General features: G+C 40.3%; 2 protein-coding genes across 2 annotated transcripts in view; one reads left to right on the top strand and one right to left on the bottom strand.

The window, feature by feature from the left end:
- The first annotated feature begins 2,888 nt into the window (after positions 1-2,888).
- The window catches only part of LOC309695373 (programmed cell death 1 ligand 1-like), a 241,112-nt gene continuing 222,464 nt past the window's right edge, over positions 2,889-21,536 (top strand). Inside the window, exons 1-4 of the mRNA XM_082515982.1 lie at positions 2,889-3,155; positions 3,235-3,447; positions 4,270-4,617; positions 4,840-4,971. Of these exons, the coding sequence (XP_082372108.1) occupies positions 3,390-3,447; positions 4,270-4,617; positions 4,840-4,971 (538 nt within the window). The 5' untranslated portion in view covers positions 2,889-3,155; positions 3,235-3,389. The remainder of the gene's footprint in view (positions 3,156-3,234; positions 3,448-4,269; positions 4,618-4,839; positions 4,972-21,536) is intronic.
- Positions 16,388-20,376, bottom strand: LOC309695646 (putative high affinity immunoglobulin gamma Fc receptor IB; the record flags this gene model as incomplete). Its single annotated transcript, XM_082516409.1, has 7 exons — positions 16,388-16,672; positions 18,114-18,210; positions 18,746-18,970; positions 19,057-19,302; positions 19,382-19,645; positions 19,837-19,872; positions 20,346-20,376. The coding sequence occupies 6 exons, from the start codon at positions 20,374-20,376 to the stop codon at positions 18,125-18,127; spliced, it is 888 nt and encodes a 295-aa protein (XP_082372535.1). The 3' UTR covers positions 16,388-16,672; positions 18,114-18,124.

Genomic DNA, 21,536 nt, shown 5'->3' on the forward strand with positions numbered 1-21,536 from the left:
TTGATTACGTTTTGTATGATGGATTATGCAGAAAAAGTAGAATTGGGCTGAAAGATCTATCACTTTATCACCTCTTCAGGTTGTAAATCGTGTTTTTAAAAAGTAACTAAGTAATTAACTACTTTTTGAAAATAAGTAATCAGTAATGTAACGGGCTTGGGGAAGTAATCTGTAATTAGTTACCGATTACTTTTTTCAAGTAACTTGACCGACACTGATAATAATAAACCTTTACAGCGGTATTTCCATGTTTTTTCCGACACTGCTTTAAAGTGAATGACAGCACTAACTGCTGCCTCTGCAGGACAGGATGAGTAATGCAGTTATAAACTGTTTCTTTTAACAGCAGACTCTTCTCTTCACAACTTCATTATACAAACTCTTATGTAAATATGTGTTAGTACATCTAAAAACTAACACTTTCTCACATGACAGAAGAGGTTTGTATTTCCTCCGTTTGAACAATACAGTGGGGCAAAAAAGTATTTAGTCAGCGACCGATTGTGCAAGTTCCCCCACTTAAAATGATGACAGAGGTCAGTAATTTGCACCAGAGGTACACTTCAACTGTGAGAGACAGAATGTGAAAAAAAAATCCATGAATCCACATGGTAGGATTTGTAAAGAATTTATTCGTAAATCAGGGTGGAAAATAAGTATTTGGTCACCTCAAACAAGGAAAATCTCTGGCTCTCACAGACCTGTAACGTCTTCTGTAAGAAGCTTTTCTGTCCCCCACTCGTTACCTGTATGAATGGCACCTGTTTGAACCCATCATCTGTATAAAAGACACCTGTCCACAGCCTCAAACAGTCAGACTCCAAACTCCGCCATGGCCAAGACCAAAGAGCTTTCGAAGGACACCAGGAAAAGTATTGTAGACCTGCACCAGACTGGGAAGAGTGAATCTACAATAGACAAGCAGCTTGGTGTGAAAAAATCAACTGTGGGAGCAATCATCAGAAAATGGAAGACATACAAGACCACTGATAATCTCCCACGATCTGGGGCTCCACGCAAGATCTCATCCCGTGGGGTCAAAATGATCATGAGAACGGTGAGCAAAGATCCCAGAACCACACGGGGGGACCTGGTGAATGACCTGCAGAGAGCTGGGACCAAAGTAACAAAGGTCACCATCAGTAACACACTACAACGGCAGGGAATCAAATCCCGCAGTGCCAGACGTGTTCCGCTGCTGAAGCCAGTGCATGTCCAGGCCCGTCTGAAGTTTGCCAGAGAGCACATGGATGATACAGCAGAGGATTGGGAGAATGTCATGTGGTCAGATGAAACCAAAGTAGAACTTTTTGGTATAAACTCAACTCGTCGTGTTTGGAGGAAGAAGAATACTGAGTTGCATCCCAAGAACACCATACCTACTGTGAAGCATGGGGGTGGAAACATCATGCTATGGGGCTGTTTTTCTGCCAAGGGGACAAGACGACTGATCCGTGTTAAGGACAGAATGAATGGGGCCATGTATCGTGAGATTTTGAGCCAAAACCTCCTTCCATCAGTGAGAACTTTGAAGATGAAACGAGGCTGGGTCTTCCAACATGACAATGATCCAAAACACACCGCCCGGGCAACAAAGGAGTGGCTCCGTAAGAAGCATTTGAAAGTCCTGGAGTGGCCTAGCCAGTCTCCAGACCTCAACCCCATAGAAAATCTGTGGCGGGAGTTGAAAGTCCGTGTTGCTGGGCGACAGCCCCAAAACATCACTGCTCTCGAGAAGATCTGCATGGAGGAATGGGCCAAAATACCAGCTACTGTGTGTGCAAACCTGGTAAAGACCTATAGTAAACGTTTGACCTCTGTTATTGCCAACAAAGGTTATGTTACAAAGTATTGAGTTGTATTTTTGTTATTGACCAAATACTTATTTTCCACCCTGATTTATGAATAAATTCTTTACAAATCCTACCATGTGAATTCATGGATGTTTTTTTTCACATTCTGTCTCTCACAGTTGAAGTGTACCTCTGGTGCAAATTACTGACCTCTGTCATCATTTTAAGTGGGGGAACTTGCACAATCGGTGGCTGACTAAATACTTTTTTGCCCCACTGTATGTGTCGCTAACTGGTGATTCTAGGTGGGTCATGTGTGTGAGGTAGGTGAGGTGCTTGAAGTGCACAGAATAAGCTGCTGTATGAGTGTGTGGTTAGTCAACAGCACTTTGAGCTGTCAGTGAGACAGAAAAGAACTTTATATATATGCAAGTTCATTATGTGTCTGTTTAATGGTGCAGACTGATGGTAGTTTGTACCTGTGAGCAGAAACACCAACAATGAAGGCTAATAATCCAACATTTGAATCTATTTATTCTGAGCTGACTGAGAGCCAGGCTAAAAATAAAAAATCATCACTGCTGTCTACATCGGACCCTGTGCTGATTAAAGTGAGAGAAGGTCAGTGAGCAGGTTTTCCATCAGGTTTTCCTGCAGTTTGATTCTTGGTTCAGTTTAAAGATTTGACTTTAGTTCAGATTACACTTTTGCTCAGTGTGTTTGTTCACTGTGGACTGATTCCAGATCAGATTATTCAGAAAACAACACTTTATTTACTAGATGTAAGCCCTAACAGTCCTTAAAAAAAGTACGTAACAGTAACCTAAGTAACAATCCTTAAAAAAAGAAAAGCAAAAGGACTGTAGAGGCATAAATCAGTATAATAAAAACTTGTTATTACAAGAAATAAATGGAGTTGCTAACATCTGTTTTTAAATATTTTACCCACGCCCACTCCATCCTTCCCAGTAACTCCTCCTAAGGAAACATTAAAACAAAGGAGCTCTTCTCAGAGTCAACGTTTGTCATTGTCTTTCCACGGCATCAGCTCCTCAGCTGCAGGCAATTATTCTGGCAGTGCACACAATGAGTCTTTGCCAGATCGTCTGCTAACCTCAGTTAGTTCACAGCCTCATGTTCCTGTGTATTTATCAGTGTGCATTACTTAGTCTCCTAGTCGGTACCTGGACTCGTCATTCCAAACCCTGCCATAGCCTTGCTTCTGGATTCAGCTGCTGCTTAATCCTTTTCAGACAAACTGCCATTCTCACCTGCCTGCCTCCCTGCATACCTATATTGGACTCAGCACTCGCCTGGACCTCACCTCGCCTCCACCTCCAGCTAATCCCCGCCTGCAAACACGTAAGCCATCCCAGCTTGTCAAATGGGAAAACACTCACAACTCCTTGGACTGTTCTGATTTTCCTCTCCTATGTTTCAGTGCCCTCACCAGCCCCACTCCAGTCTCAGCAGTTTTTGTTTTCGCAAATCACTTGGAGCTTCCGGTCTTTGGTTCTGCGCCCGAGTCCATTCCACGCCACGGACCTCTGAGTCCTGACAACGGTCTAAACATCTGGAAAGTCCTAGAGGAAGAGAATGGCTGGACTCATCTGGATTCTGCTTTCTGCGTGCCTCCTGGGTTGTACCTCTCAAGGTAAGCTGTGGTCTGTGTACCAACTTTAATCAGTCTGCGTGAAGTTATAGGCTGTAATCAGTAATAAAAGTTTTAGGTGGAGTTTGTGTACAATTAGAATTTAACCACACAAACCTGGAGTAAATCAAAGTTAACTAAATAAGGAATTTAGGACTTTCGGAGTTACTGACATTTTTATACACAGTCCCTTATAGTCAAAGCAGACATTGATTCAAAGTGTTGAAAATCACAATCAGCTCAGCTGCACCAAAAACCCCGAAAGAAGATAACTAAAGTGCACAGCTGCAGACTTTTTCCATGGTTGAGACAAACGACTTCACAAAGTCTAACAAAGTCAAAAACGCTCACGAGGAAGGAGGAGTATTATTATTAAGTCTAAAACCAAAAGATGCTGTTTATAATGGTAATACAGTCAAATTAAACTCCGTTTTAAATCCTCGAGGGTGTTTCTTGGTTGCGAACCTCTTTAGTTGTTCTGATCATAGAAATAATTCTCAAATAATCAGGCATTTTACATGTCGTCTTTGATTTGTCAGGCCTTCTGTCGAACTGGTCAGTGGATTTTCTTTTTTTTTAAATAATCAATCAAATTCTGAATGTTTTGCTCGATTTACTAATAATCTTGTTTTTCCTTTTTTCCAGAAAAAACACTTTTTAACAGTTAAATTTAAAGGAAAATTCCCTGGATTGTCATTGAAACACATTATATTGTCCCAAATGCTGCTACCCAAGTGTTAACTGTACAGTCCATGTCCAGTGACCCTGATGCTTTCTGTTGAAGTAAACAGCTGTTTGAAACCTTTACCTCTCTGCTCTGTATAGTTTCTCTTTCAGGCCAGAAAAACGTCACAGCTGAGTCTGGACAGAACGTCACGCTGCTATGTCGAGCTCCAAACAACATCCAGACTGTTATGTGGAGAAGAGCTGACCTGGGAGATGACTATGTTTTTTTGTATCGGGATGAGATGAAAACTTTAGTGCGCCAGCATCCATCTTTTAAGGACCGGGTGGATCTACAGGAGAAACAGATGAAGGATGGAGACGTGTCTTTGATTCTGAACAATGTGACAATTAATGACGCTGGAAGATACGAGTGTCGTGTCGTTGAGAAAGGAACAAGTGGTTTTAAGCTCATCAGCAACATCACCCTGAGAGTTGTTGATCCTCCAGGTGAGTGAGTAGAGTTGAGTGTGTGTGTGATCAGAGGTGAAGCTGCTTCCTGCTTGTTGATGTTTGTTTCTAAAGATGTTGTTGATGAGACTTTGTAGAAAGCAGCTGGTCTGAGTGATGTGATCAGAGTGCAGTAGATAATGTCTGACAGCAGTTTGAAGAGGAAATGGATTCTGTTCTGTTCTTCACAGCTGACACCTCACACCTGTTTCTCACCTGCAGGATCTGTTGGACTAATCGTTGGTGTGGTAGTTGCTGCTGCTGCCCTCGTTGTTGCTGCTCTTGCTGGATTTGTGATCTACATAAACCATAAAAAGGCAAAAGAAGTTCGTCTCAGACCTCTTGTCATTAAACAGTGAACAGACACAGCTGGAACTTCACAATGAAACTGATTTGTGAAATGTCACCGACAGTTATAGGTTTTTGTTTAGCTGTTGACCTAGTGTGTGAGAGCAAAGAAAACAGAGAATTTTGCTGTTTTATCATTTATTATCCAGTTATTGCTTCATCCAGATCACACAATATAATTCTGACTATGAATCACTTTGAATAATCTCAGCATTATTACAATATTCTGCTCTTTACACTGGATGTCTTTGCTGCAGTGTTCAAATATTCAACTTGAACAAAAACTCAGTGCTTCTGTTTTAATAGCTGCTCTGAAACTTGAACTTGATACACTTGAAGCTTTGCTGTCACACAGCCTGACGGAGACAATGTGGAAATCGCTTCAGCTTGTTAACAGATTAAAGTGAAATTAATTAACTTGACCGACTCAACCATCACTCTTGGTTTGTGTTCAGCAGCAGAAATGTGAATTTCAGAGATCAGAAGATTAGAATCAACAATAAGAACTTTTATACATTTTAATAATGTAATGTAAAATTGATCTCACCAGTGTTAGCTTTGTTTTGATACCGAGATTGTTTACATTCCTTTTGGGTTTGTCATTTTCAAAGAGCAAGCTCAGGCAGCCTCGTTGGGGCTTAACAGGATAAACTTTAATCACTGAACTTTTGGAATAGGGGTTGGGGGGAAATTCCATTAATTATATATGTACCTTGTGCATTTTGGCAGTGCCAGGAGCTCTGCCATCTACAAGTACTGTATTGTACACAGGTATGAATAGACTCACGAGCCACAAAAGATCGAAGATTATTAATTTAAGGAAAATATGAATCTAATGAGGACTTATGAGCAACTGCTGTGACGTGTCTCTTTCATTGCTTGTTATTTAGTAAAAAAAAATGCTTGCATGTAAAACTCGTAATCACAATAAAAGAATAAAAGCAGAAATGTGAAAATCATCTTCATCACTGCTGTTTCTGTTTTGGTTTCTTTCTTTCTGAAGAAGAAAGTATTTGTGCCTTTTTGAACATCAAACATTCATTTCATTGTGACACATCTTTACCCTGCTATAAAAAATCTGGTATATAATCAGGCTTCATGTCAGTCATCCACAGAATAAAGTCCTGATGCATTTTTGTTTGTCTGTTTCTTTCAGGTTGAATTTAGCTCATCACCCTGTAACTTTTAATGCTATGTGGGTGCACTCTGCAGCTCTGGCTGTTGCTGAGTGCAGTTTGTGACTGAGTGTGCAACAGAAAAAGAAGTGTTTAATTTTCAGTTAGGATCTAATGCACAGCTTTCTTATGTGTCAGGAACTGGCATCACCCTACGAAGCAGTATTGCTGCCATGCAGAGTTGTGCACAAGTCATTGTTAGTCAAATGAAATTTGCACATTATATTTACACTGGTCACTTTAAATCAGAGCTAGAGGAAAGTTTGAAACAATTCGAAAGTCACACCAATAACCACCTTAACTCAAAAACACACTGGAATTCCCAGAAAACACTCCCTGACTGTTTATCAGACACCGTCTGCGTTCCATCCAGATCCCTCGTGGGCGGCTCAGTCTCGCTCTGCACGTCACTAAGCTGGAGCTTGGTATGCTCTTGTTGGAGGACGGCGCTTTTTCACCCCTCACTCTCTTCTACCAGCGCAGCTGCAGGATGAAAGAACAGAGCACAGTTCACACTAATGTTTACTGCCAGATGCTTACTAACCACCTCATTCTAACTATTTATCCCTGGAATGTGAGTTTCTTCCCACGTCTGTACTGTTGCACTCACTTTAGTCACAGACCCAATCGTGATATTTAGCTTTTAATATAAAACTGTGTGAGATGCTGTCATGTATTTGACAAGGCAAGTTTGTTCCCATGCAATCTTTAACCAGACCCGCATCATATTCAGATGAGGCCATTAGGCTCCTCTGCGAGCAGTGGGTGAGAGGAGCCTGCGCGGGATGTGGCCTGCAATAAATAGCAACAAACAGAGGGATCCAACAGTTCAACTCAGCAAACACAGTGAATAGTATAGTAATAAACAGCATAATTGTTTTATAAGCATTTAATTTTTAGGGAGGACAACATTTTTGAGTGCTCCCTGACTTGCTGCCCAGGTCTTCTCACCTACAGTCAGCAGATCTAGCAAGGGAAATGTGTGGGGTGGATGCATCCATTATGAAAACTGTTTTTTTTTTCCTTTAGTGAGCAAAATTGCAAGTGCAGCAAATGTAAAGCTCTAAAATATACAATTCACTGGTAGTTTATCATTTTCAACCCTGCTCTCCCCCTCATGTCTCTCATCAGGAGCCTGCGAAGCACTGTGAGAAGTGCAGTGCAGGCTGTCAGCAGCCAAAACAGCCATCTAGAGACATTTGAAACACTGGCCCTTCCTCATGGAGCTCATAGCTCACTAAAATACCTGACCTGTATTTAGAAACACGTTTATAGTCTCTGATCTATCACTTCTTTCAGCAGTCATATGAAATAACTGCAAGTTACAATTTTCATTTTTTTTATTTTTTTATTTTTTTAGAAAGAGGGGCAATACATATTAATGAACATTTTAACAAATGTAAATATGCCAGATTATAGCCTTGGGCTAATTTCCATCTGCAGACCCTCTGGCAGGTTGGTGTTAACCACAAGTTAGTAAAAACATACAGAGACACTATTTACAGGTCATGTGACAAGGACAAAAACAGTGATCACATTATACTAGAACAAACAATGACAAGGAGAGTGGACACAGAGGACAGTATAGATAACAATAACGGAAACACATCAATTATATTGCACAAACCCCAGTATTGTACATGCCCTGACCGTCGTGACATTGCGTTCACCCATTGCACTAACAGTTGTTTCCCTTTTTGTAATACACTAACTCTTTTTCCCGTCCAATATTAAACATGATTATTAAACATGATTACATGTTTGTGTGTCCCTCAGCCGCCCTTTTAAGTGACTCTTAAAGATGGGTAGACTTGTACTTTCCCTCACTGACAGTGGAAGACTATTCCAGAAGCTCACTCCCTGATATGACAGAGCATTCTGTGAAAAGGTGGTCCGTCTAAATGCCAGTTCACAATCACCTCTAACAGTGGCTCGAGTCAGTCGAGACCCGGCAACACTGCTAGACTTTTGTTTAATAAAATCACTCATTGGTGGAGGCGCCAGACCATGTATAACTTTGTATATTAGACAGGCAGATTTAAATAATTTGAAATTAGTAAAATTTAAAAACTTGTATTTTTCTAAAATTTGACAATGGTGATATGAAAAAGGTTTTTTATCTAATAATTTCAATGCTCTTTTGTAGCATACTTCAATTGGCCCAATAGCAGCAGAGCTCGTATAGGACCAACTTGTAATACAATATTCAATATGAGCCAGTATCATAGAGTGCAGGAATGTAATCGCTGCTGTGTCTGTTAATGATGTGCGGATATGTCTAAAGTTCTGTATATTAACATTTACAGTTTTCACTACTTTTTTAATGTGTTTTTTAAAGGATAATTTAGAGTCTAGTAGCACTCCCAAATACTTAAATTCCTCAACATTAATTAATTCTTGTGCACCCAAGCAGACTTTTACTGCAGCCACGGTTGTTTTAGGTTTACTAAAAAACATTGATTACGTACATCCTGCCAAAGTGTGATACTCTTCAGTTAAGAGAATAGGTTTTCTCAAATGGGTAGGACACTCTCACAATGTTAACACACAACAAGCTCCTGCTAGGCACAGCAGGAAGTGTGTAAATAAAACATTTGTTTTCACAGCATCACTTCTTGTGACAGAAAAACAAAAAACAAATAAAAGAATGATTCTATAACTAAACTAATACCATATAAAGGTATTGATCCCATATTAACCAGTTTCTCCAGCTGGGTTACATAAAGTAAAAAATACACATGTGCACATAAGCATACACATAAACAAAGAAAGCAGAGAAAACTCCAGTAATCAGATGATTCCCAGCAAGAACTCTGACATTAGTGAAACCCTAAAAACTCCCTCATAAGTAAAAACACATCCAGAACCACCCAGGCTTTGGCCTCCATCTGACATGAGCGGTTTGGGACTGAGGGGAGGGAGACAAGCCAAAAGACATGCTGGAGCCAGAGACCATTTCCTGCTAAACAAATGTTTCTGAAGTAGTGCAGATTGGATTCCAATATGTTTGTCATTGATTTATTTTACCGCGTGAAAAGAAACTGTGAGAAGGGCTCCAGCCTTTCCCCATGAAGGACAGAGTGTGGGTGGATGAAAAGCAGGCTCATTTAGGTTAGAGAACATTAGAGCTGATGTGAGAGGCTCAAAGGCCTCTCACCCAAACTTTGCAATCCAAAGTTGTGCAGGCCCGGTTCATATCAATCATAAAAAAAACACGAATAAGATATTTGGAGGGGTCATAGGTCAGTACCAGGTAACCCATGAAGAACATATATTAAAAAGACAAAGCAAATTTATTTTAAAAATTTAGTTATAAAACAAAACAAAAAACCAACCTTAAATAATCTCGGTCTAAAGTCGTCATCTCCATGGTAGTATGGACATGGTTTGAGAACAACTCTAGTTTAATTCAAACAGTTTCTTGCCTTTGTTGATAGCTATTATAAAATAGCTCTTGTGTTTTTGAACAGGTGATGGATGAGCTTGTGCTTTCATTAATAAAAGAAATAAATCTTGTCTCATGTCTCCTGTATGTGGTGTTAAACAGGCTAATACTGCTGCACTTTAATGTCGGTAGTTCAAAAGCCATTATAGTTTATGATGTGGGACTCACTGTGGAAAGTTTGAGAACTGCTGATTTAGAGCTTTAAAGCTTTAAGAGTAAAGACTTGTAACTAAGGGTCAAAGGTCAAGTGAAAGCAGGCATGTGCTGAGTAGAACCACCTCTGCTGCCACCTACTGGCCTTTATTAAGCAGTGACTGATGCCTATACACAGTGCTTCCAGTCACTGGCCACTTTATTGGGTACATCTGATAGTAATAAGCTGAAACCCTTTTCCTTTACAAACTGCCTTCTTTATTCTAGTATAGCTTTAACAAGCTGGTGGAAACATTCCTCAGAGGATTTAGTCCATACTAACATAAAAGCATCACACGACTGCAACACATTTGTTGGCTGCACATCCATGTCTGCTGGAAGAGGAGAGGGAGGTCTGGGCTTCTCTCTTTAAAGAGAGACTGATGGATGGATGAACAAGCTTCATATGAGTATATCAGCACTGGCACAATAGACTGCCTCTAATTAGTTTACATTTTCGAAATGTCTTCAAAGTTTCTTCAACCAACAAAAGAACGAAGGAAAATGTGTAGCTTTAATGTAGTTCTTCCTCTGGTCTTATCAACAATTCTACTTTTGATAGTTTCTTTACCCTCTTTAAATCTGTTGATATCAAACTACTAAGTGACTAAATCTGTCGTTCCATGACGATCCCAAAGGTGCTCTGTTGGATTGAGGCAACTGGTTTGGAATGATTTCAGCTTTGTGACATGGTGTGTTGTCATAAAAAGATGGATATGCTCAGCAACAAGACTCAGGCAGAGTGTGCAAAAATGGAAAATGTGTCACACCACTACACCACCAGCCCGAACTGATGCAGGTCAGGGTGGAGCCATGACCTCCTATCCAAATTTTGCAGAAAACTGGAAACTCATTAAAACCAGACAATATTTTTCTAATCTTCTAGTGTCCCATTTTAGTGAGCCTGTGTGAATTATAGCCTCCACTTCCTGACAGTAGTGAGTCCTGCTCTTCATCTTCTTGCCTTGAGGCTGATAGTCACAGTCATTTGATGAACCTCAATAACCCTGTGAAAAGGATGAGATGCTGGAGATCTCCAAATTCACTCAGATTAGATGAAGACGGATGTCATAGATATCCTCATTATGCAGAGATCCTCAGTTTAAATCTGGGTTCTTTAATTTTTATTCAAAATAATCTTTTTTATCCAAAAGAAATGTTTCCATATCTAAAATCTTCCAGGCCTATTTCCTGCAAGACTAATTGATTAGAAGAACCACACCAGCTGGTCCACTGGACCTTTTCAGTGCTTACTCAGTAGTTCTAAATAATAGCATTAAACTGGATTTATCATGTGAACTTCTGCATCATTTAACCCCATCTGTGATTGTTTTACCTTCTCTACAAATACTGCAGCCTGGTATATAAACCATGCCAACATTCCCTTTCTATCAGGGGTGGGGAACTCCGTCGAGAGCCGATGTCCTGCAGGTTTTACATCTCACCCTGGGCCAACCCACCTGAATCGATGATTAGTTCATTACCAGGCCTCTGGAGAACTTCAAGACATGTTGAGGGGGTAATTTAGCCATTTAAATCAGCTGTGCTGGATCAAGGACACAGCTGCAGGAAACCAGTTCTTGTGGCCTGAAATTCCCTAAGCCTGGTTTATATCAAAACCAGCTCTTATATCCTGCTGTAAAATGACCTTTAGTCTTGTGTCTGTGAAGTATCTCTATTCATCTACATGCATCCGAAGTAGGGTTTTTTTTTTGTTTTGTTTTTTAAAAATCAGACTGCACCCAACACTTTAATGACCTAAATTCCAAGTACTGTGTGTGTGAAAAGACTCCTGACTCTGGTTGAGTCTTGCTTTAATTTGTAATTTTTCTGCAAATCTATGTAGAGTCTATTACGCGAGTGGCCAATGTCATTGCCAGCATTTATAGCTGTGTGGCAGTACCACTGTTGACATTAATTCAAATTCGGAGCATGTGAGGTTAAGTTGTAGATTGTGGCTTCAAATGTTCAGAAAATCCAATATTTTGCATGACAGTGAAATTTCAATGTTGCAACGGACAGTTCCAGCAACTGCACAACTTCCAGCGTTGAGGCAACACTACCCTGTTAAAATTTATGGGTACATGGAAGTATGCAGAGTACATTGTGTATCAAAGGAAGTGTCCTTATTGAGACAGTGATTTGCTTTTTATTTGGTTTATTTGGCTCGTTTTCAGCACCAGGTCAAATAGGATGCAGGTAGTGGTTTGCCAATTTCATGCTTCACTGCTATTACACTATCATTTTAAACCTACAGCACAACCTGGACGACGGGTTTTTACCTCACCACGGGCAGTTGTCAGATAGTTGCAGACCAGTCTCTTGGCTTGGATGATTGGAGCCTAACAGGAAAGTCAAAATAGCGTTACTGGGCTTTGATGTAAATTAAAAGAAAGAAGAAAACACATCAAAAACATGAATTTAGTTGAACTTATTGACATCAGAGCAGACAAAATTACCCAGACTAGCTCTTCCTTTGTGGAAGCTGCAGCAAAAATGCTGCACACATAGATGAATGCCCCAAAATGGCCTATTCAATGCACATATTTCATTGTTGTGTCATTAAGTTTTGACACTCAGAAGCAGTTTACTTTGATTTCCCCTCACACCAACTCACACCCTTACTCAACCTCCAGTTTCTCAATGGGAAGAGTGTAGATGTAGTAAACCGTCATGTTCCCTCAGTCAGTGACTTTCCAGCTTTGCTTAATCTGACTTGCTTAGGATAAGATATTAGAAGCAGGTTCTGATTTTTTGTTTGTTTCTTCTTAATTCTGTGTGAGATCAGAAGATCTACAGAAGGTGGAAAATGCCCACTGTAACATCTGTGTTACACTACTGGATTTGGATGTCTGCCTGCCTTCTCGTGCCTGTGTCTACATGTGAGTTGCATATCGGTTCGCGATTTGTGTGTCTGCATCAGCGGCATTTGCTTAAGTCATACTAGGACATAGATATAAATGTAGCATTTGGACTTGTGAAAAGGATCTCTGCTGTAGCCATCTGGCTCAGGGGGTCTCTGTGTGGGCTATGACATGTTCTGAAATAATAAGAAAGACACTTTTGGCAGCCTAAACACTAACGTTTCGTCGTAAGTGATCATATTTGAACTACAAGGTGGAGTGCTAAATTATCAGGTAATTACATTTGGCTTGGTTAGCACTCTGCATTTATAGGTCATATGGTTGTAATCCCGAGACACTCATATCTAATTAAATCAAGTAAGAGATTGAATTAAGAAAAACAAAAAAAAACAATTTCACTGGACAAAACTAAAGCACACTTTCTTGGATGGTCTGAACCAGACCGCAGGTCATACCATCGATAATCCATAAATGCTCTAAACACCCTAATAAACATGGGTCAGTGGCGGTGAAGTCCACTACACTGTTCTCACGGGAACGCAATGTTTCCTACCTACAAGTGTGCAAATAACTGTAAACCTCGGCCACAACAACCAGAGCTCAAGTGGTACATTGTTGTGTAACCTACCGTTCTAACAGAAGATTAGGGGGACCCGCATCAAGCTTTCATGGAAAGAAATTAAAAACACCAACTTGGACCAAGCACTGGCAGCTTCAGGTTTGCTGAGGAATACCTAATTGCCCACACCTGAGCTTATGAAAAAAGCAAAGACCAGCTCCGCCCACCAGGGGCGGTTCCCAGACTCAGGTCTCACCTGCCACACATGCCTCTTACTGCATTATCCAAGTTTGTTTTTTTTGAGACATATATATAGAAACTAATAAAAAATTGTAGTCAGCTGCACACCAGTTTATTTCAGCTGTAAAGCTAGACATTTTAACATGATGGGCATTGACTCTCTTGGTCAGGAGATGACCTGTGGGTTCTTGTGCTTATTTTCATGTCGGCCAGTCAAGCATTTTTGCAATCTGGTGCGTTGCACCATGCATGAGTGATCGTGTTGTTGATTTTTACTGCCAGTGTAATTAGCTTCCATTACAGAAGCTCTGAGACATACAGATATACAGAGGGAGACTCCAGAGACTTCCCTTTTTGGAAAGTTATATAACATATTGAAAGCTTGAAACCTTCGAAGAGCTTCTGAAAGCGTGGCCTCTAATTTATACACATTTTGGTCAGAGATAACTTCCATGGTCTCGTGGCCTAACTTGTTTAATCCCCTTGATAAGGTCAGGCGGGTGGTCATTAACAGCAACATGGCATTCATTATGAAGTCCCCAAGTATTGCAAATTATTGCTAAAAGTACATGTGGTGGGACGTCCCCACACCGGCCTCTGTGGAAGTTGGAGTGAGAGTTGCACTTTGACCTGATTTAACTTATGTGGTCTGTGTTTGCTCTCTTTCAGTCTCATTAAGCACAACAGTTGAATCTGGAATCAATGTCAATCTGTCATGTTTTGCTTCTGTCTATGACAACAACAACATCACCGCTGTACAGTGGAGCAGAAGTGACTTGGAGCCAGAATATGTCCTTTTGTATCAGGATGAGCAGTTTGTTACAGACAACCAGCATCCATCCTTTGTGAACCGGGTGGATCTGAAGGACAGACAGATGGAGGATGGAGACGTGTCTTTGATTCTGAAGAATGTGACGACTGCTGATAATGGAACATATGAGTGTCGTGTCCTGTTGACGGGAACAAACCATGAAAAGAGAGCCTTTTTCAAGGGTAACCCCATCTGCAGTGTAAACCTGAGAGTTGTTCCTCCAGGTGAGTGAGCAGAGTTGAGTGTGTGTGTGATCAGAGGTGAAGCTGCTTCCTGGTTGTTGATGTTTGTTTCTAAAGATGTTGTTGATGAGACTTTGTAGAAAGCAGCTGGTCTGAGTGATGTGATCAGAGTGCAGTAGATAATGTCTGACAGCAGTTTGAAGAGGAAATGGATTCTGTTCTGTTCTTCACTCATCACCTACCTGACAGCTGACACCTCACACCTGTTTCTCACCTGCAGGTCAGCCGGACATTCACAAAAAGGATGGAGGGTTCAAAATTAGAGTTGTTATCCATCCAGCTAGTTTGACAGTTTTTATTTTGCTTGTTGTTGGTGCAATTGTTGGCTGTGTGAGCTACAGAAAATATAGACAACGGCAGAGTCAAAGTTCTTAGTCTCAGAGCTTTAAACAGCTGAAGTGTGAGTCAACACATCCTGAATTCGGTGATCAGAACATTTTCTTGTTTGGGCATGTTAAGAACTTGTAACAGAACTTCATCATGATGAAAAATAAGAATAATAAAGATTTCTTCATCTCAAAATATGATATAATGAGTTTTTGATTTTGAACATCAAGTATAAAACATTTTGGATTGATTGACTGATTATACTTTATTCATCCCGAGGGAAATTGGGTTAAGGCTGCCAGCCGTGCCAGCGCCGTTGACTGACGTTATTTTTGGTGTGTCAGCCTTTCAGTCTTCCTACCATTTCAACCCTCCTACACTATATACACAAGCTCTTGAACTCCTGTTGGTATCACAATTGTGTTTCTGCTTTTTATGCTCCGCACTGGAGGTGCCATATATCTGATGTTAGCAACTATGCAGGTTGGCCCTGGTTAGTGTGACTGAGTATTTACAGAAGACATTTTGAGGCTCTCCTATTGGTTGCTGTAGAGTTTCTTTCATATCAGATGCAAAACAGCTCCTGCACCTTTACATTGTTAGGTTAGTCACCTTTCACTGGTGCAGACACAGAGTTGTACAGCTAGTTGGTGCACTTTAGTGTCAGTAGATGGCAGCACTAGTTGTTGGTTTATTGTTGAGATGGTGGTCAGAGCGGCCAGAGCTGGTGCCACATCCAAGAATCACCTTTGCTGCTAAATCAGCTCATTAAACTCTTCTTTAAAACCACGACTTCACATCTGTTACCTAAATGCTAAATGGTGATATTACAAATACTGCTTTTCTTATTGCAACAAAGAAAACCCTGCATGTGCGTTCTGCACACTGCTGTCACATCTGCCCGCCACTCACACTGCTATGACAGAAACACTTTAACGGGTGTTTACTTTATTATTTCACAAATGCATGACTACTGCAAGAGAGCAGTTGTTATTTTAATGAGAGCTGACAATAAGAAGGAACTTGAAGAAACTACACTAACTTGTAACATCTGTGCACGACAGCTGCAGGAGCACTGAGCTGTTGATGTGCTGCTGTGAAGGTAAGACATTAAAAAATGAGTTGGAATCTGCTCATTATGTATCTATTAGACTTGTAACTAGCTGATCATTTGAAAAAGACACTCAGCTCCATTTGTTTGAAACATCAGATGTAACCGATTTCTTTTTTTGGGACCTTGGAGAGTGTAACAGACTTTGAACCACAGACAGCAAACTGCACGCCAGCTAAGATGCGGTGTACAGCTTCTTAAGTTAAACGTCATCTCCCAGTGCAGCCATCCATAGCCCAACAGACTTCATTTCCTATCACGAACACGTACGCACTTTGTTCTGACTTTTTTTTCTCTGAAGTTTCCAGCCACTGAATAATGCTCCTGCTGTTTATAGTGTGCAGCTGTGGCGTGTATCAGTTAGCATCAGACATCTTTCTGAAACCCACAGAACCACACGAGAACAAAAGTGAGACCAAAGTTTATTGATTCTGCAGAAAAACTAGATCACTGCTGTGGAGCAGACAACACGGTCTCCCACTTAGAAATTAAATAGATCGATAGAAAGATCAATAGGGGATCATATACAGTGCATTCCATTACTGCATTAATGCATTACATACTATACATACTCTTGATAAGGCAAGCGTGCTGGCTGTGTAAGGTGATGAGAAAAACACACGGAAATATATGAGTATTACACATCTATGTCCTGGGGTCTTATGGGTCGGTTGGACCAGTAGCTGGAAGTCATCGGCTGGACTGGTGGGAATCTTCAGTACAGAGCTCTGGCTTCACAATCTGAACACACAGTTTAAAACATCATGAGAAACAATAAGCACCTGTGCACAAACCTGGCCCGTCTGTTATATTCATATACAGAGAGCGAGGAACACGTCAAACCAGTTACAGTTCAGACGTATCTTAACGAAAGGTTTCAATGTCTAAAGTCTCTCAGGCACAAACTTTGCATTTTAAGTATTAATCACCCTAACACACTGAATTATGAATACTATAAACAGTATATGTGAAACTTCAGATCACACAGCATCTGCAGGTGCACCCCCTGCTCTTTGATACATTTCAACCACAAGATACCGAAGGTCTCACGCAGTTTACAGGAACAACATATAACAGGTGGAGACTGTTGCTGTGGGTTTTTACTATGACAAAAGGTCAATATTCTGTATCTAGGTCTCCTTTGTTTGCTACGTGGCTTTCTATATGTTTTTATAGAGCAGCATCCATCCCAGAAAACAATTGAAACATGAACATTGTAACATGTCGTGCATTTGTTTGTCTGAGGTTGTATTTAAATCATTTTTAAACCTACTAAGGGACGGATCTGCTAATGATGTCAGTGTTAATTTAAACCGATGAGCTCACCGTGCTTGGATCACGTGACTTACATTTTTCTGTTTTGACATTTTTTTAACTGGAAGATACAAAATAAGCTCATCAAAATAAACTGTCTGAGAAGTATGAACCAATCTTCCCACACAGGACAAAAAAATGAAAAACAGGCGGATGCTGCTGCTGTGGTTTTACAGTGAGAAAACGTCATTTTCACACCTTGCACATCCTATCTCACTTTTACCTTTAGATCATCTTGGATTTTTCTATTCTATTGTTTTTTTCTTTTCTGCACATGTGCAGAGCCAAACAAGTGTGATGTTGACAAGTGTGATGTGATGCAGAGCCGTGCTGTTAGAATAGAATCAGGAAAATCCAAAAGAAGAGCGTGAAAATCAAAGGAGTGCGTAAGAGAGTGTAAATGTTGGCCTCATGACAATCTGAGGTGCTTAATTTTCTTCTGCATTTCCTTCCAGCTTGACTCTGAGTCTACATCACTTCCTGTACTTAACATTGTTCTTTGACTTAAACTCAAACTTAAACAAGCACTTGTTTTCTATTGATTTAAAATTGATTTTATTCCTTAGCTGTATTATATAAAAGGAAGTGTGATTTAAATAGAAAAATTACTGAAATCAATAGTTTAATTAATTAGTGTAAATTGACATGGGAGGTCTTTATGAGAAGGAAAATCTGAAATGCTTATGCCAACACAGTCGTCCAACATTTCTGCTCTCCTTCAAATGTTTCAAAGTCATCCAATGAGTCAGATTAGAGTCTTTACATATTCTGGCCTCTGGGGCTTATGTTTGACACCACTGGTTTAAACTGGAATGCCAGGAATAGCTGGAATTGTTCTGAGCGTTAAGACAAAGAGGAGCAGCTGTACCTGGTCTTTGTTTATGTGGGTTTCTCTTTAATCTTGATTTCTACATAACAGATGTCTTCTGTCCTCACTGCTGAGTAGACGGCAGCTAAAGCGCTCTCTGCACAATGAAACACACAGAGAGGACATCAGTGCACATGTCATAGAGACACTACTGCCATTACATTAATCATTCAGATTATTTATTGTGGGGAAAGTAATTATGATTTTCCTGCTGAATTTGTAAGTATTATTGTAGCTCCCACAGATTGACCCATGAAAGCGTCGAATGAATGAATCAACAAATCCACGAACTAATCAATCAGTTTGTTCTATGTATAAAGCACATAAAGATGTTATAAAGTTTACATATTTGCTGTAATTATTCATTCAATTTATGTTATTTTATTCTATTTAATTTCTATGATTTATATCTTGCTGCTTTATTTTATATATTGCATTTATATCTTACACTCTTGCCATTATAGTGCACTGATTGAATTTTATATATTCCTTTAACTTTTCTTTAGTCTTTTTTTTACACTGAGGTGAGTAAGAAACAGTATTTGAGTTATCCTGTGTGTCCAAGCAGAGAACTGACAATAAAACATTTTTGAATCATGAATTTTTGAAAAGCCTGAAAGTCGGAGTCTCACCTTGAAGCTTCCTGTCAACATATCGTTCCACCAAAACAATCAGTAAGACCACTAGAGCTATGACACAGAGTGTTCCAGCAGTCAGCAACACCGGGAGAAGAGGAGAGGAAGCGGCAGGAAAGGTCGAGGTGGTCGAGGTGGTTTTAGGTGGAGGTGTGGCTGTAGATGGAGGTGTGGATGTAGTTGGAGGTGTGGATGTAGTTGGAGGTGTGGTGGTGTGTTCCCCTAAAATAAAGCAAACACAGTCATTAAGTTGTCGTCACATTGTGAATGTTGAAAGCTGCAGAAACACAGACAGGTGAGTGTGTCACCTGTGACAGTGATCCAGCTGGATGGAGACTCTCCATGACCGCTGATGTTACACTTGTAGAGGCCTTCATCAGACCTGGAAACATGCTGGATGGTCATGTGACCTGTAGAGTCTTTCCCAGTGAAGACGCCATCTTTATAGAAAGCAGCTGGGAGGTTGGAGGGAGGGGTCTCTGTTTTACAGAGCAGAGTGACGTCATCTCCCTCCATCACAGGGAGGACAGGACTCTGCAGGATCACTGATCCACCTCAACACAGAGACAAACTACAGCATTTCATCCATTTACACACAGCTTCATCAACACTAACTCCACACACTCAGCTTACCAGTGACTGTCAGGTTAACCATGTTACTGATGGGACCCTCTCTGGACTCACACCAGTAAACTCCACTGTCCAGTAGGACGATGTGGTTGAAGGTACAGGAAGAACCAGCTGATTCTCCAAACCCATCTCCACACTGAGTCCTGGTTTCTTTGCTTGTGTTTCTCCTCAGAGTCCATCCAGCAGAGCTGTCGTCCTCCTCACAGCTCAGAGTCACAGAGTCTCCGTCAAAGAACTGAGTGCTGCTGGGACTCACAGTCAGACGAGCTGTGAGGGTTAAAAATAAGCTTTTCATTAATTTCAAAAGTAATATAAATTATTGTTTAGATGAAATCAGCCTATAGAATGAAAATAAGATTTAAATGTGCTATAGCAGCCCATAAGCATCTACACACCAGATATTTCTGATTCTGATCACCATTTTAGCAATTTATATTTAAAAAAAGACGTTTACTGACCTTGGTTTGTTGTCCAGTAAAACACCGATGTCAGAACTAAGGAGAAATTACAATTAGGTTAGTATAGAATAAAGACTAAAGAATAATGTCATGTATGGAGTGGGATGATTAAAGCAGGATGATTATGTTAGTTTGAATGAATCAACACTTCTGAGTCACACTAAATGTCAGAATCCTCGAAGCAGAGGTCGAGGAGGGGGTGTGAGAACAATTTAAGGAAAAACTCTTCTTCGTCTTTCATGTAAATTCATAGGTAGATTTAGAAGTCGATAATAATGAATATATAGAAAGAAATCTTTGCAGTATCATTTCCTCTGTAAATGTCACACAAAACTGTCTTTTTGCACTATTAGGGGTTTTTTTCTCACTGTACTGGTGGCATAAAGAGCACTACCATAACGTGGTGCTTTTATTCTTCTTTTTCCTTCATCACTTTTGATTAACAGAACAGAAAGTAAAAGTTCAACATTTAAAACAAAGAAAAACCAAAAAATTCATGCTTTACTCACAGAGCAGACATAGTACAGACGCTTCCTTCATCGTCCTCTTAACTGACGTGACCTTTTGTTCCTTTTCGTTATAGAGACAAGGTAAACCCCACCCTCTTCACCAGCTTGTCTTTTTTCTATATGTGTAAGATGTGTGACAAATATAAGTTAAAACAAAAAATCATTCAATTCAAATTGTAGTTTAAAAGTTATTTGACAGAAAAGAGTACAAAGCTGCACTTTCAATAATTTAACCGCTTTTAGTGTTTGAAAATGTGTTGTGTTGTTTGGCAGCTTCTCTTTTAGCAACACTTTAACAATGAAGAGCTGGGAGAATAGGGATGCAGTGGTGAAATTTTCCCAGTCTTCCCAGATATGCAGTTTTAGCTGTTGAGCACAGCGGGGTTCTTGGAGACTGTTGCCCACAAAAACACTTGCGCAGGCTGTCACCGCACCAGCAGCAGAATCATTGATAGGAAACGGGATGGGTCTGTGCTTTACCTTGTTTACATCAAATTCTGACCCTACCTAAATCTTTCAGAATATATTGAAAGTAACCAGACCAGGCAGTGTTTTTAGAATCTTTTATTTACATTTGGTTAGTGAATGTGTGAATTGCAGCCTCGGTTTCCTGTTGTTAGCTGACAGGAGTTTCAGCTGGTGTGGTTTTTCTGCTGCTACAGAATCTCCTTCATATGCGGTGCATTCAGAGAACAGCAAGTATCCTTTTGTTGTAACGAGTGGTTGTTCGAGTCACTTTTGCCTTCCTTTCATCTCAAAATATAAAAAACGGGTGTTGCACATTCATTATGCGAGTTAGTGACCTTTCACTTGTGCAGACTCAGTGTTGGAGGGCTTGTTGGTGCACTTTAGTGTCAGTAGATGGCAGCACCAGACTATGGTTCCTTGGGACCCGTCACTCAGGAGGACGTGGCTGATTTTTCTTTTTTTTTCTCCCCATTGACTCATCACACGCAAGAAAACTTGCACACACAGACACACACGCCTGGTGCTAAAACTCACCCATCCTGCTATATCAGCTTCTTGTTAAAGATTAGACTTGCTCCAAATTACAACTTAAGTCATTTATATGCTTTTAGATCAGTAATAGTTACCACATGCCATACGGTAATATTACAGGTACCAGTGGTGAATTTTGGTATTGCAACAACAACAACAACAAAATCCCCCGCTGCATTGACTGTTGACAGA

The sequence above is a fragment of the Aulonocara stuartgranti genome (genome assembly GCF_965226115.1).
Source record: "Aulonocara stuartgranti genome assembly, chromosome: 3".
NCBI classification, from domain to species: Eukaryota; Metazoa; Chordata; class Actinopteri; order Cichliformes; family Cichlidae; genus Aulonocara; species Aulonocara stuartgranti.